The 16768-nt window shown below is 43.9% G+C and overlaps 1 protein-coding gene across 5 annotated transcripts in view; it reads left to right on the top strand.

The window, feature by feature from the left end:
- The window catches only part of LOC124119305 (nuclear hormone receptor HR96-like), a 259199-nt gene that overhangs the window by 104083 nt on the left and 138348 nt on the right, over positions 1–16768 (top strand). For all 5 annotated transcript variants that reach the window (XM_046481774.2, XM_046481778.2, XM_046481773.2 and 2 more), the window contains one exon: positions 6942–7097. In XM_046481774.2, the coding sequence (XP_046337730.1) occupies positions 6942–7097 (156 nt within the window). The remainder of the gene's footprint in view (positions 1–6941; positions 7098–16768) is intronic.

Raw genomic sequence — 16768 nt, 5'->3', positions numbered from 1 at the left:
CTTTAGCAAGTTTGTGTTTCTCATTCATAGTTTGTATCCCCTAACATGGGAGCTTGTACAGGTGGTACTGTATACAATAGTCACCCCCACCCAATCACGTAACATGGGAGCTTGCACAAAATTACAGACCTCAGCCAATCCTCACCCTCATCCCCACCCTCACCCTCATCCCCACCCTCATCCCCACCCTCACCCTCATCCCCACCCTCATCCCCACCCTCACCCTCATCCCCACCCTCATCCCCACCCTCACCCTCATCCCCACCCTCATCCCCACCCTCACCCTCATCCCCACCCTCACCCTCATCCCCACCCTCATCCCCACCCTCATCCCCACCCTCACCCTCATCCCCACCCTCATCCCCACCCTCACCCTCATCCCCACCCTCATCCCCACCCTCACCCTCATCCCCACCCTCATCCCCACCCTCATCCCCACCCTCATCCCCACCCTCATCAGCACCCACAACCCCGCCCCACACACAACCCCACCCTCATCTTGTATAAATACCCCATGTACATGTGACGTCTAGGGGAGTTAACTCTCAGCTGTGTCAGAATGTCATTGTGGCCTGTGTAACAAAGGACTTGATAAGTTATAAATATTTATAAATATTACCCCCTGCATTCATGGCCTGTGGGCAGGCAAATTGTTGTATTATCAAAATAAGATGTCTGTTGTCAACAAAGTTTCAACACAAGTGGGTGTAACTTAGTTTCTATATAAAGCTGTCATGGCCTTTTTGATGCTCAGTGTCTGCCCTTCATCGTGCCAAGTTTCCCAGATGGGGAAAGAGATTTGTAAGTAGGTTTCATGGCCAAGTTTTATGGCCATGGTCAAAGGTCTGGGTTCGATTCTCCTAATGTGTGTAGTCCATTTCTCATGTCCCCTTCCAGGGTTTTTTGAATGTTGCTAAAAGTGGAGTAAAACCCAATTCACTCACTCACTAACTCTGGTTCTCCTTTCATAGTGTCCTCTCCTTGCTTGTAATACAGGCTGTAGATAGTCAAGTCTGAACCAGACAAACCAGTGATTGCTATTATGAGCAACAACCCATGCCATCTCACTCACTCACTCATTCAACCTCCCACCCATTCACTCACTCACTCACTCACTCACTCACTTGCTCACTCACTCACTCACTCACTTGCTCACTCACTCACTCACTCACCCACTCACTTGCCCACTCACTCGTCCACTCGCTCACTCACTCGCCCACTCACTCACTCGCCCACTCACTCGCCCACTCACTCACTCACATAGTCATAGTCTGTAGGAAGACAGTAGACATAGTCTGTAGGAAGACAGTAGACATAGTCTTTAGGAAGACAGTAGACATAGTCTGTAGGAAGACAGCAGACATAGTCTGTAGGAAGACAGTAGACATAGTCTGTAGGAAGACAGCAGACATAGTCTGTAGGGAGACAGTAGACATAGTCTGTAGGAAGACAGTAGACACAGTCTGTAGGAAGACAGTAGGCACAGTCTGTAGGAAGACAGTAGACACAGTCTGTAGGGAGACAGCAGACATAGTCTGTAGGAAGACAGTAGACACAGTCTGTAGGAAGACAGTAGACACAGTCTGTAGGAAGACAGTAGACATAGTCTGTAGGAAGACAGTAGACATAGTCTGTAGGGAGACAGTAGACATAGTCTGTAGGTAGACAGTAGACATAGTCTGTAGGAAGACAGCAGACATAGTCTGTAGGAAGACAGTCGACATAGTCTGTAGGAAGACAGTAGACACAGTCTGTAGGGAGATAGTAGACATAGTCTGTAGGAAGACAGTAGACATAGTCTGTAGGAAGACAGTAGACATAGTCTGTAGGAAGACAGTAGACATAGTCTGTAGGGAGACAGTAGACACAGTCTGTAGGGAGACAGTAGACATAGTCTGTAGGAAGACAGCAGACATAGTCTGTAGGAAGACAGTAGACACAGTCTGTAGGGAGACAGTAGACATAGTCTGTAGGAAGACAGTAGACACAGTCTGTAGGGAGACAGTAGACATAGTCTGTAGGAAGACAGTAGACACAGTCTGTAGGAAGACAGTAGACACAGTCTGTAGGGAGACAGTAGACATAGTCTGTAGGAAGACAGTAGACATAGTCTGTAGGGAGACAGTAGACATAGTCTGTAGGAAGACAGCGGACATAGTCTGTAGGAAGACAGTAGACATAGTCTGTAGGAAGACAGTAGACATAGTCTGTAGGGAGACAGTATCTGCTCCCTCAGCCAAAAGGACATGTGATGGCCGTACACCATCATTGATCATCAGAGCAACCAAGTGTAACGTTCTGGATGTCTTCATTCCTGGCTGTTTCTGTATTTGTAATGTAAACCCCTTGTCCCGAGTGAGGAACAGTGTGCCATGCTGTCTTCCATCGATCTGTCCGGTGGGACACAGTTCACTGAGCACTACACTCACGTGATGTTCACAAGTTTCAGGCATTTCATCTTCTTGTTCATACCATCTGTAAACTGCCTGGAGATATTTGTCATGAAGACAACAGTTTCTGAACATTTTGATATCACTGCAAAGATGTATTGAAAGGTCTAAAAATGGGATAAGATTGTAGTATATATATATGAGCACACTCTAATCAATAACAGCAGGTGCCAGCGAAATAGGTGAGTGTGTCACCACCTTGTAGTGACATACGTCAGTGGGTCAGTCATGCGGGTTTCTATTCTACTATTTAACATGCTCAGTATTTTATAGGACTTGTCACTGGAAATCAAAGTTTATATAAATGTCAATGCATTATGTCTCTTGGAGATCTAGTGATAATGTGAAAATTATTACAGATAGAATTACTGGTGTGTTTTTTTTTAAACTATTTATGTCAGTATTTTTTCCTGGCTGTGAAGTGAAGTGCAGTAATGCTATTTTTGTCGGCAATCATGAGCCAGTTTTTAATGGGGTGATATTTTGTATTTGATAGAGAGACTGGGCATTCTAGACTTGTAGTCAATGACAACGCTGTTATTTCCCTCCAACCTAAACATGCATCTGATCATCGGGTTGCCCTTGCAGATCTTGTAATTTCATTTATCAAATACAACACTACTTCCTCCTGCAACAAAGGCCATGAGTTTATAGGGATACAAATCTCACATTCTAGATATCTTCAAAGGACAATATTCTGCTGTCAGTTTACATCAGTGTCAAACATTTGCAATGTAAACACAGTCCCAGTATAAAGAAGCCATTTCTGTTATGAAATGTGTATATCAGTGTTGTATCCATTTCACAAAATTGGCATTTTGTCTTTATACATTTACAAATTTATAGAATTTCTGATGGGGCAGCCACCCACTCACTCACTCACTCACCCAGCTACTCACTCCTTCCCTCACTCTTTTACTCTCTTTCACTCACTCACTTATTCACTCAGCCCTTCACTCACTCACCCAGCTATTCTCTTTTTACTCATTCTTTCACTCACTCACTCACTCACTCACTCACTCACTCACTCACTCCATGATTAGGGGGCACGGGTGGTCCAGTGGTCTAAGGCGCCGCGATTCGCTATGCAGAGTCCCTTAGGCATGCCAGAAACCTATCATTGTGGGTTTGAATCGAGGTTCGCCCTGATTATGTTTCTAGGTTTGTCAGCACCATACCCGTGCTCGTGGGTTTCACAGAAGTGGTAACATCTGAGACCTTCATCACTTTGGACTTTCCTCCCACATTAAGCTGACACGCCGTGGTATAACTGGAATACTGTTAAAAGCGGCGTTAAACCCAACTCACTCACTCATTCCATGATTATGGAAAATCTAATTACATTAATTGCTTCCACTAAATCTAGATTATCTTGTACAAGGTGTCAGTGCTGTTTGTGAATGCAGTGAATACAGACTGAAGTTTCATTTAACCCCAGAAGGCATATTGAATCTTACATGACTACTCATGACTTATGGGTTTCCAATGAAACACTACTTTCGAAATAAATTCACAATTTTCAGTTGAACTGAAACTATAAGCATATCAAGTTCGACTTTTCTACACGGACGCACAGACATCGGGGAAACCTTTATAGCAACGGTAATTGAATCCAGTTTCCGTTTTATGTGAGATCCACTTTTTCCTTTCCCTCGACACCTGGGCAGGCGGAGAACATTTCCAGAGGCGACCTTGTTTATTATTATGTCATTGGTGCATTTTCCACAGCACATTGACAATGTAATTGCATTCTCACATAAATAAACTGCTGGATATTGATACTTGCAAGGTTTTGTATATGTGGTTGATGGCTTGAGATTGCTAGGGTATGGAGGTAGGGTTGCTGAGAACACAGCCATTGTCAATAAGCAGTGGGCTGTCTCCACACTTAGGAACAGTTTTTAGACAAAATATGGGGATCATGCAAGCAAAACATTTCTATGCTCGGAGAGATTTTTATGCAGTAGAGAAATCATCAGATCTTGAACTGGATTTGTTTTGCTTAATATTGCATAGTTTTTGTAAGATTTTACATAGTGGCAGTGCATTTGAGAGACAATTGACATCAGGAAATTTCCATAATTTTATCACCCATAGACAGGACTTCTTCTATGTGGTACCAACATGTGAACAAACTCACTTATTCACTCACTCACTCACTCTTTCACTCACTCACTCTTTCACTCACTCACTCTTTCACTCACTCACTCTTTCACTCACTCACTCTTTCACTCACTCACTCTTTCACTCACTCACTTATTCAATCACTCAGCTACTCACTCATCCAGCTATTTACTCACTCACTCACTCACACACACACACTCATGCACGCATGCATGCACGCACGCACGCACGCACGCACACACACACACACTGTACTGCACAGTAGAAACTATATGTGCCATAAAACAACTATGAAAATGTAGAAATATTTTTCTTTCATACTGAAGGGACACGCCTAATGCTATATTTCTCTACATGGCAGCCATTCACATAATTAATTTGTTCCAACATCACATTGCAGTACAGGAAATATTTTTTGAAAAAACCTAAACAATATGTGATGAAAGACCTTGTAGGCAAGTCTGTGATATGTAAAATAACACTGAAACAATATGAATCTGTGCCGTGAAAACAAGATATAGGACAGTTTGACAGAAAATGGAAACATTTGGCAAATAAACTGTCCAGTTAATATGTCTCTCTATTTTGATCATGAACAATTCCCACTGATGCTCTGTGAGGACTTACCTTCATACATAGTTATTGATGACCTCAATAAGCAAGGCAAACAGCCTGCCAGTGTCACCACCTGTTGACATGATATTGTACACCTGTCTCCTGACAACTATAACTTGCTGTCTGCTGTCTACGTATGTAGCCTACACCTAATAAGTTTAAAGTTAATGTCATGTTACTTTATGTGAAAAAAATTAACATCATATACTGAATTGAATAAAAAATAGTTAAAATGGAAAAGAATCTATAGTTTATCTTATAATGTCATTCAATAACCTGTTTGTCACATCCAGTTTTAGATTTATACTACTCTGTTGACAATCACCCTGATTACTGAGACAATGACTGTCTGGAACTGGCAATGGAAGAGAGTCCTTCTGTATGTGAATGCTTATGAGTGAGGTTAACATATTCCTCTAGGATTTGGAGATAGTTCATTATATTTATGTCATCAAATGATCATCAGACACTACGACTAGCAGCAGTAGTGAGAAATATATGTTTGTAGTTCATGCAGCTGTGCTAAGTAAGAAAGCACTGTCCTTCGTAGGAATTTCTTATGCAGGCATGTTGGTGTTGGGTAGCCCTCTTGTTCAAGTATTCATTAAGTCATTTGCTTGTCATGCTGAATATTGGGTTTGATTCCCATTCATGGATGGATGCAATATGTGAAGTGTATTGTTGGTGTCTTATAAAACTTCACTCACTCTCATAAGAATGCGATACTAGAGATGAAAATGGGATGCTATAGCTGAGAATGGGACGCTAGAGCTGAGAATGGGATGCTAGAGCTGAGAATGGGACGCTAGAGCTGAGAATGGGACGCTAGAGCTGAGGACGCTAGAGCTGAGGACGCTAGAGCTGAGGACGCTAGAGCTGAGAATGGGATGTTAGAGCTGAGAATGGGATGCTAGAGCTGAGAATGGGACGCTAGAGCTGAGGACGCTAGAGCTGAGAATGGGATGCTAGAGCTGAGAATGGGATGTTAGAGCTGAGAATGGGATGCTAGAGCTGAGAATGGGATGCCAGAGCTGAGAATGGGATGCTAGAGCTGAGAATGGGACGCTAGAGCTGAGAATGGGATGCTAGAGCTGAGAATGGGATGCTAGAGCTGAGAATGGGATGCTAGAGCTGAGAATGGGACGCTAGAGCTGAGAATGGGATGCTAGAGCTGAGAATGGGATGCTAGAGCTGAGAATGGGACGCTAGAGCTGAGAATGGGACGCTAGAGCTGAGAATGGGATGCTAGAGCTGAGAATGGGATGCTAGAGCTGAGAATGGGATGCTAGAGCTGAGAATGGGACGCTAGAGCTGAGGCTAGAGCTGAGAATGGGACGCTAGAGCTGAGAATGGGACGCTAGAGCTGAGGACGCTAGAGGTGAGAATGGGACGCTAAAGGTGAGAATGGGACGCTAGAGCTGAGGACGCTAGAGCTGAGAATGGGACGCTAGAGCTGAGAATGGGACGCTAGAGCTGAGAATGGGACGCTAGAGCTGAGGATGGGACGCTAGAGCTGAGAATGGGATGCTAGAGCTGAGAATGAGATGTTAGAGTTGAGAAGCAGATGAGAATGGAATCCTGGAGCTGAGAACGGGATTGTTTCAAATTCTGTATGCTTCAGGATCTGCAAATGGAAACTAGTCAATATGATTCATTATTGATATTACATTTGTCCCTGTGATCTTCAAAGGGTAATTATGATATTGAATTTGTTATGATTGCTTTATGAATTTGTAACTATTTTTGTTTCAGTTACCTTCATCACGTGACCGGAGGTCAGGGAGTGGGGTCAGAACAGGTCACGACCCAGACTCCCCAGAGGTCAAGGCCAAGGTTGTTAAAATGGAGCATGCCCTTGCTGGGCGCTTCAAGGAGTTTGGATTAAGTGAAGGAGGAACGTTTCCAAAAGTAAGTGCTGTCATCAAATTGTTTTTGTAGTTTTAGTTTTTACACCACCATCTCCCTGGGTTGTGGACATCTCCCTGGGTTGTGGACATCTACCTGGGTTGTGGACATCTCCCTGGGTTGTGGACATCTACCTGGGTTGTGGACATCTACCTGGGTTGTGGACATCTACCTGGGTTGTGGACATCTACCTGGGTTGTGGACATCTACCTGGGTTGTGGACATCTACCTGGGTTGTGGACATCTCCCTGGGTTGTGGACATCTACCTGGGTTGTGGACATCTACCTGGGTTGTGGACATCTACCTGGGTTGTGGACATCTACCTGGGTTGTGGACATCTACCTGGGTTGTGGACATCTCCCTGGGTTGTGGACATCTACCTGGGTTGTGGACATCTACCTGGGTTGTGGACATCTACCTGGGTTGTGGACATCTACCTGGGTTGTGTTCGCAGGATCTGCACACGATACCGAGTCCTCAGCTGTTCAGCTCAAATGTATACTGAACAAAAAAAGTTAGTGATCATTAATATTTTGGGGAATATTTTTTTGTAGCTTTATATGTGTATGGTATATAAAATATTTCATGATCCCTAACTTTTTTGTTTCATGACCCCTAACTTATTTTGTTCAGTATATTTGAGCTATTGTCACTCCATATCCCTGAAAGCTGGGTACTTCTGTACTCTGTATAGAGGTGACAATGCTTTTTGTAAGAGGCAACTAACGGGATCGGTCAGGCTTGCTGACTTAGTTGATGCATCTCATCGTATCCCAATTGCGTGGATTGTCTGGTCCAGACTTGATTATTTACAGACCGCCGTCATATAGCTGGAATATTGGCATGAAACTCAGCACGCAAACTTATATCTATTGGGGTTGTGCAGCACTTAAAAAATATCAAAATATTTTTTCCTATTTTATGATAAACAGGACCTTAAACAATGGTAGACAATTTAAGGGTTATTGTAAAGTAACTAGATTTTGTGAGAAAACATCTTCACGAGTCTCAGACTAGTAGACTAGTAGCCATGTCTGTCCCTGCCTGTTTGATTAACATGTAGTAGTTTTGTTTGGGGTGAAAGTTTGACTTCAGTTTAAGATTCATTACGATACATTTACATAGCATTTACATAATCTGGACGTGAACTGTTGTATTGTTTCATGAAACTTCCAAATTGACACAACATGTTCTATTCTAGGTGTATTTACATGAGTTTCAGTGTGTCGGCTTTTATGATGTTGTGTTCCGGTGACAGACTAGTCACATCGACATGACAGCCATGATATAGCGTCTTCCTATGCAGCTTCATGCCGCAACATCACCAACCATCTCTTACTTTTGTTACGTGTTGACTTCCAAATTGAAACATTTATCCCATACATCTACATGTAAAAGAATTCAGTGTGAAACCAACAAACAACCCACAAATGGTATACTATTAACAATTGTATTATGAAATAACTAGGTTTACAAATAAATACAAATTACTGCACAGCAATGACAATGGCAGTACCAAATTCAATGGCAGTATAATAACATAATAATATTCACCTAGCAGCAATGGTCAAGCTTAAAAAATAGTCCCAGGATGAAAATAATGATCTTCACACAACCGCTGGTCTTGATGTAATGAGAGATGTAATGTGTGATGAAAGAGGCGTGCGTTTTCCCACTTATATATAGTCACTGCCACATTACACTTTCCATCCAGAGATCGGAAGGTCTCGGGTTTGATCCCTGATGCCAAAAGATATTAAGAGATAGTACTTGTTGCTACCCTGTCTGGCGCTCAGCATTAAGGGGCCAAAACTGGTTGGCTTACAGTCAGTACACTGTATCTGACTGGGGTATTCATGTTCAACTGCGACATGGTATCTCAGTGGGCTAGCACTTTAAAATCGCGCACACACATGCATGCACGCACGCACGGTATGATATGGAGAGTACGGTAATCAGGTCATATTGAGCAGACATTCAGCTCATTGGATACGGTGATCAAAATGAAAAACAATATACATTTTTTCACACTATTTGGTAAAAGTTTTTTGTTTTTGCCTGTCGTGTCATTAGGCTTGAAAGGGAATGTTGAAACTAATTCTGATGAATCTATCCCATGGGGGTTTGGTGGATACAAGAGGGAGCATTATCCATGTATTGGTTATTGATGTGACCTCTGATTGAAAATAGGTCAATGAGTCGGGAGGAGTAATTCTTTATGACATTGCGCCATGACATCGTATCATTACACTGGAACATGACATTTGTATCATGACAATTAATGTATCATAGCATTGTTTCACACCATTGTAACATGACATTGCCTCACGACAGTATGTCATGATGCTAACATGACGTTGCCTTATGACAGTATATATCATGATGGTGTGACATGACATTGCCTCACGACAGTATATATCATGACGCCAACATGACATTGCCTTATGACAGTATATATCATGATGGTGTGACATGACATTGCCTCACGACAGTATATATCATGGAGCCAACATGACATTGCCTCACAACAGTACATCATGACTGAATATTTCCTTTTGATGATTGTTAATTAAAAAAAAAGATCGTAATTTTGTTTATGAGGAGTAAACCACTCAACCATGATGTGAATAACGGAGACTCACTTGTGTCTTTGCCTCGGGTTGGGGCTCCCATAGCCTGATGAACATTCCCACCAACAGGTGTTGTTTTGGCAAACTAACAAAATATATGTATATCAATCATACCACTTGTAATCAACATATGAAGCTGTGCGATCGTGGTGTTTATATATAACTCATACCAAATACATATTCTAAACAGGACATGATAGATGAACTGCAGGGTCCATTGAGCAGACATTATGGTGCACGGGCTGCCATCCATCAATGGTCTGACGCTGAAACTATTTATTTAAAGCATTTTTATATTGTGTGTCAGGTGAACAGATTTGCCAAGCTTATATCACGCAGAATCAATATTTTATATTTTACTGATTAAAGTTTGTCGTCTTTCTGGTACTCACAAGATGAAATAGATGAACAGGATCTGCGCCCAGCTGTACGAGTGAGTGAGTGAGTGAGTGGGTGAGGTGGTGAGGTGAGGGCGGGAGGCATCTGGGCGGGCGCAAGTGAGCACATTGTTACCCCCCAATACACATTAGTCTGTTGGGTACCTGCTGGTGACATTATATTCCTCACATGTAGGAATGTATTGAGAAGTTTACCTGTTACAAACAAGGATTTGGAGTAACATTTTACAATTATTTGGCAATATTCAAATATTATATTACTGTGGAGGGTATATGAGAAGCTCATTGCAGTCAGTTGGGATTTGAACCAACTGTTCAGCCTGACAGGCTAACACTTCAACCACTGGACTACCCGGCCTCCAAGGAATGTTGAGAGTATGTTTGTTATTGCAGTGACTTGGGATGTTGGTTCAGTTCCGTGTATTTTATCAGATTTATGACACGAGAAAGATGGGAATTTAAACAAATCTCGTTATACTAACTTCTGTTGAGGTAACTAAACTGCTTGTTTATGTCAAGAAAAGGGAAAATATTATTACATCTTCTAATTATTTACTGTCTTGTGCATTAACCCTCTCTATCGAGGTTTCTAATTCAAGATATGAAAGTAGAATTTATTTGTTTCCCTGACAAATTATTGCTTGATTTAACTGCGTATGAGATTTATTAAGTTTGAAGGAAATCGTTTTCGTTTATTTTCCGTCTTTGATCAAATATGGCGACAGCAACATGATTTATTGGACACTGAGACCAGCACAGATTCTCACTGTGGGAACTAGGTATAAATTTACTTTATTGGATTTTTTCAGCCTGGACTTGCAGACATGGCTTGATTTTCCTTTTGCTTGGGTTAAATGATTTGACAGCTCTTATCAGAGTGTAATTGTTGCAGACATTTTAAGAAGAGGACGGATGGTAGATAAGGAGGATAGATTCCTGCTTTATGACGATTAAGACAATTATTGTTTTGTAGATGTTTTTTATGCTGTTCCCTGGTGATACCTGTTACTGTATGGTCACTGCCAAACGAGGCATGCTTCATGTTTTACAAACAATTCAGTCTGTTACTGTATGGTCACTGCCAAACGAGGCATGCTTCATGTTTTACTAACAATTCAGTCTGTTACTGTATGGTCACTGCCAAACGAGGCATGCTTCATGTTTTACAAACAATTCAGTCTGCTACTGTACGGTCACTACCAAACCAGGCATGCTTCATGTTTTACAAACAATTCAGTCTGTTACTGTACGGTCACTGCCAAACGAGGGTTAGATTGGGTCTTAAGAAACCTATGCTTGTTCCCCATGAAGATCTGGGTTAGATTGGGTCTTGAGAAACCTATGCTTGTTCCCCGTGAAAATCTGGGTTAGATTGGGTCTTGAGAAACCTATGCTTGTTCCCCGTGAAGATTGGGTTAGATTGGGTCTTGAGAAACCTATGCTTGTTCCCCATGAAGATCTGGGTTAGATTGGGTCTTGAGAAACCTATGCTTGTTCCCCGTTAAGATCTGGGTTAGATTGGGTCTTGAGAAACCTATGCTTGTTCCCCGTGAAGATCTGGGTTAGATTGGTCTTGAGAAACCTATGCTTGTTCCCCATGAAGATCTGGATTAGATTGGGTCTTGAGAAACCTATGCTCTTTTCCCATGAAGATCTTGGTTAGATTGGGTCTTGAGAAACCTATGCTTGTTCCCCGTGAAGATCTGGGTTAGATTGGTCTTGAGAAACCTATGCTTGTTCCCCATGAAGATCTGGGTTAGATTGGGTCTTGAGAAACCTATGCTCTTTTCCCATGAAGATCTTGGTTAGATTGGGTCTTGAGAAACCTATGCTTGTTCCCCGTGAAGATCGGGTTAGAATCAGTTTTCAGCACACCAGATGCCTCAATAGGAGGCACTTAACAGGATCGGTTGGTCACCTTAGTTGATGCATGTCATCGTTTCCCTATTACACAGATCCATCCTCATGATGTGAATCACTGGATTGTCTGGTCCAGACTTGATTATTTACAACCTGCTGTCATATTGCTGGAACTTTGTTGAGTGCGATGTTAAACAACAAAGAAACAAACCACACTTCTTTGACCAGTTGAGGACACAGGCGGTGTTGTTCTGGACAATATCGCATCACATAAAGTCACTCATTTGAATTTTGTTTGTTGATGTAGATTGCCATATATTGCCAGCTGTACAGAAATAGATCCAAATTCATTGTCTGGTGCAGATGTAGATTAGGATCGCTCGATTTGTGATTGACGGTCATTAAGTGGAGAAGGGAGATGATGTTTCCGTAGAGTTTAATTGACTGTCCCTTATATTTGTTTTTTTGCAAAGGTCACCCAGCTGGGAAGATGGGGTTGGTTTTATATTTGCTGTTGGTATTTATGTCTCAGATTGCTGTTTAATATAGATTGTATTGTTTGATGCTATTAACAAATCGCATGTTGATAGAATCTTACTTCAAAGCTGGAAAGGTGTACTTCCGCAAGATAGGATCAAGGACTCTCCTCATTCAGTAGAGAATTTGATGATGATGATATATACTATCATGGATGTAGAGGTTGTTGGTGGTGTTAGTGGTACCGGTGTTGGTGGTGTTGAATGTCGTGTTGCTGCTGCTGATTTTTTTGATGTGGGGCGGTGGGGTAGCCTAGTGGTTCAAGCGTTTGCTAGTCATGCAGAATACCAAGGTTCGATTAGCCATGTGGGTCTGTACGGTAGCCGTGTTGATCTAAGGTAGCCCTATTGGTCTGTAGGGTAGCCATGTGGGTCTGTACGGTAGCTGTGTTGATATAAGGTAGCCCTATTGGTCTGTAGGGTAGCCATGTGGGTCTGCAGGATTGCCCTATTGGTCTGTAGGGTAGCCATGTGGGTCTGTACGGTAGCCTTGTTGATATAAGGTAGCCATATTGGTCTGTAGGGTAGCCATGTGGGTCTGCAGGATAGCCCTATTGGTCTGTAGGGTAGCCCTGTGAGTCTGCAGGATAGTCCTGTGGGTCTGTAGGATAGCCATGTGGGTCTGCAGGATAGCCCTATTGGTCTGTAGGGTAGCCCTGTGGGTCTGCAGGATAGTCCTGTGGGTCTGTAGGGTAGCCATGTGGGTCTGCAGGATAGCCCTATTGGTCTGTAGGGTAGCCCTGTGGGTCTGCAGGATAGTCCTGTGGGTCTGTAGGGTAGCCATGTGGGTCTGTAGGGTTTATCCTGTGGATCTGTAGGGTAGCCATGTGGGTCTGTAGGGTAGCCATGTGGGTCTCAAGGGTATCCATGTGGGTCTGCAGGATAGCCCTGTGGGTCTGTAGGGTAGCCCTGTGAGTCTGTAGGGTAGCCCTGTTAGTCTTCAGGATAGCCATGTGGGTCTCGGATAGCCCTGTGTTTCTGTAGGGTAGCCCTGTGGGTCTGTAGGGTAGCCCTGTGGGTCTATGGGGTAGCCCTGTGGGTATGTAGGGTAATCCTGTGGTCCTTATGGTAGCCATGTGGGTCTGCAGGATCGCCCTATTGGTCTGTAGGGTAGCCATGTGGGTCTGTACGGTAGCCGTGTTGATATAAGGTAGCCCTATTGGTCTGTAGGGTAGCCATGTGGGTCTGCAGGATAGCCCTATTGGTCTGTAGGGTAGCCCTGTGGGTCTGCAGGATAGTCCTGTGGGTCTGTAGGGTAGCCATGTGGGTCTGCAGGATAGCCCTATTGGTCTGTAGGGTAGCCCTGTGGGTCTGCAGGATAGTCCTGTTGGTCTGTAGGGTAGCCATGTGGGTCTGCAGGATAGCCCTATTGGTCTGTAGGGTAGCCATGTGGGTCTGCAGGATAGTCCTGTGGGTCTGTAGGGTAGCCATGTGGGTCTGTAGGGTAATCCTGTGGATCTGTAGGGTAGCCATGTGGGTCTGCAGGATAGCCCTGTGGGTCTGTAGGGTAGCCATGTGGGTCTGTAGGGTAGCCCTGTGAGTCTATAGGGTAGCCCTGTTAGTCTTCAGGGTAGCCATGTGGGTCCCGGATAGCCCTGTGTTTCTGTAGGGTAGCCCTGTGGGTCTGTAGGGTAGCCATGTGGGTATGTAGGGTAGCCATGTGGGTCTCGGGTAGCCCTGTGTGTCTGTAGGGTAGCCATGTGGGTCTGTAGGGTAGCCATGTTGGTCTAGGGTAGCCTTATGGGTCTGTAGGATAGCACAAGTTAACACGTCATGTGATCTTGTCATGCCCCATGACTCACTATCCTTCCCCATACAGGTCCAGTTTGTAAAGTTTATTCTTTGAGTGGAGTGAAATGTGTGGAGTGGAAATGGTTAATGTGGGGAAGACCTTTCTTTGTATTTACAACATTCCCCTGTGATATGTTTTCAAAATTGCATAAAAACTAGATCACTTGACTCACTTGATCAAGCCCCTGACATGCCGACTCAATCCTGAACTCCTGCTGTCACACAAGCCACCCTCCTGACCAGACCTAGATCTCAGCCCCTGACACGCCCACTCAATCCTGAACTCCTGCTGTCACACAAGCCGCCCTCCTGACCAAACCTAGATCTCAGCCCCTGACACGCTCACTCAATCCTGAACTGTTGTCACACAAGCCGCCCTCCTGATCAAACCTAGATCTCAGCCTCTGACACGCCCACTCAATCCTGAACTGTTGTCACACAAGCTGCCCTCCTGACCAGACCTAGATCTCAGCCTCTGACACGCCCACTCAATCCTGAACTGTTGTCACACAAGCCGCCCTCCTGACCAAACCTAGATCTCAGCCTCTGACATGCCCACTCAATCCTGAACTGTTGTCACACAAGCTGCCCTCCTGACCAGACCTAGATCTCAGCCCCTGACATGCCCACTCAATCCTGAACTCCCATTGTCAAAAAAGCCGCCCTCCTGACCAGACCTAGATCTCAGCCTCTGACACGCCCACTCAATCCTGAACTCCTGCTGTCACACAAGCCGCCCTCCTGACCAGACCTAGATCTCAGCCCCTGACACGCCCACTCAATCCTGAACTCCTGCTGTCACACAAGCTGCCCTCCTGACCAGACCTAGATCTCAGCCCCTGACACGCCCACTCAATCCTGAACTCCTGCTGTCACACAAGCTGCCCTCCTGACCAGACCTAGATCTCAGCCCCTGACACGCCCACTCAATCCTGAACTCCTGCTGTCACACAAGCTGCCCTCCTGACCAGACCTAGATCTCAGCCCCTGACACGCCTACTCAATCCTGAACTCCTGCTGTCACACAAGCTGCCCTCCTGACCAGACCTAGATCTCAGCCCCTGACATGCCCACTCAATCCTGAACTCCTGCTGTCACACAAGCTGCCCTCCTGACCAGACCTAGATCTCAGCCCCTGACATGCCCACTCAATCCTGACCATAACATGACATGACCTGTTGCTGTTACATAACATAAGCAGTTTTTTTTATTGTCTTTGTTTGTCATAAACAAACCTTTAATCATCAGACAAACACCCACTGAAGTTTAGTATTTGTTACCCGTCATTATGAAAATTTCATATTGAATGAAGAGAGACGAAGTCCTTGATCTTATCTTGCGGAAGTACGTCTCTCCAGCTTTGAAGTTAGATTCTATCGATATGTGTTTTGTAAAACCAGCAAAAAAGATGTGAATTATTCCATCACGAATGGTAAGGATAATTACTTATCAGCAGCATGATGACTTTGATGTTGTGTGCCCTTGTCGCGGGAACAAAGGGACTGGACAGTTAATAACCCAATGACCATTTGGACTGAGCCACCACTGCAGTGTTGAAGGCAGCCCCAGACTGCATTGCTGGTAATGAGGGCGACTAATTGGAAATGTCACCAGCACAGTGTCTCTTCAAATCGTCAACTCTTTGCTCTTTAATGTTTAATTTTCCCTCCCGGGTGACACATTGCCAAGCGTGCCGCTATTACACCTCTTTTGTTTTTTCTCTAATTTGCGGGAGAATTGTTGACGCGAGGCTCACTTAAGCGTGCTCTTTTTGTGTGTTTGAACAAACATTGTCTCTTTATTTGAACAAATCAGCCTCATTTAGCTCCTCTCAGTCGGCTCTGCTTGCCCTAATCCAGTGTCACACCGACTCCATTCTGGGGATGGTTCACACATAGCGCTGGCAACTAGGAATGTGCGTGTGTAGAGTGGAAATGATCTGGCCATTTGCACCTCTTTGATTGGACATTTCTTAAATATTTCTCTTTTGTTGAAATGACAGTAAGATGAAATAGAAACGCTAACTAAATTTGACATTTGATTTTTCGCATTGTCTTCCAAATTGACCTTAAGATCAACCTCCATAAACACTGTACTGGTTCTGCCCTCACCCTTCAGACCTAACCCTAATGAGTTTACCTAACATATTTTGATGATGTTTACTTGCATATCTCTTGTAGTTTGGGTCAGTCTAGTTGAGGATGATGTCCTTGTAGCATGCCGGTCAAATACATGTCTCAGATTTGTATCATGAATGCAAAGAGACGAAAGGACATTCAAACTCACGGCTTCCTTAGAGATCTTATTTGAGCTTTTACATAACTTTATTTTGGGGACTATATGGTACTCTCGCCCGAACATCGGGAACAATAATCACACTTTTAGGATTTGAAATTCCTCAAAGGCATAGAAATGAGATTTGTCAAAGTAGGGCAGTGAGGTGGCATTCTCACTCACT

This window comes from Haliotis rufescens, unplaced genomic scaffold, assembly GCF_023055435.1.
Source record: "Haliotis rufescens isolate VD_foot unplaced genomic scaffold, xgHalRufe1.0.p SCAF_27, whole genome shotgun sequence".
Lineage (NCBI taxonomy): Eukaryota > Metazoa > Mollusca > Gastropoda > Lepetellida > Haliotidae > Haliotis > Haliotis rufescens.
The sequence above is the reverse complement of the archived record's forward strand: the minus strand, read 5'-3'. Positions and strand labels throughout refer to the sequence as shown.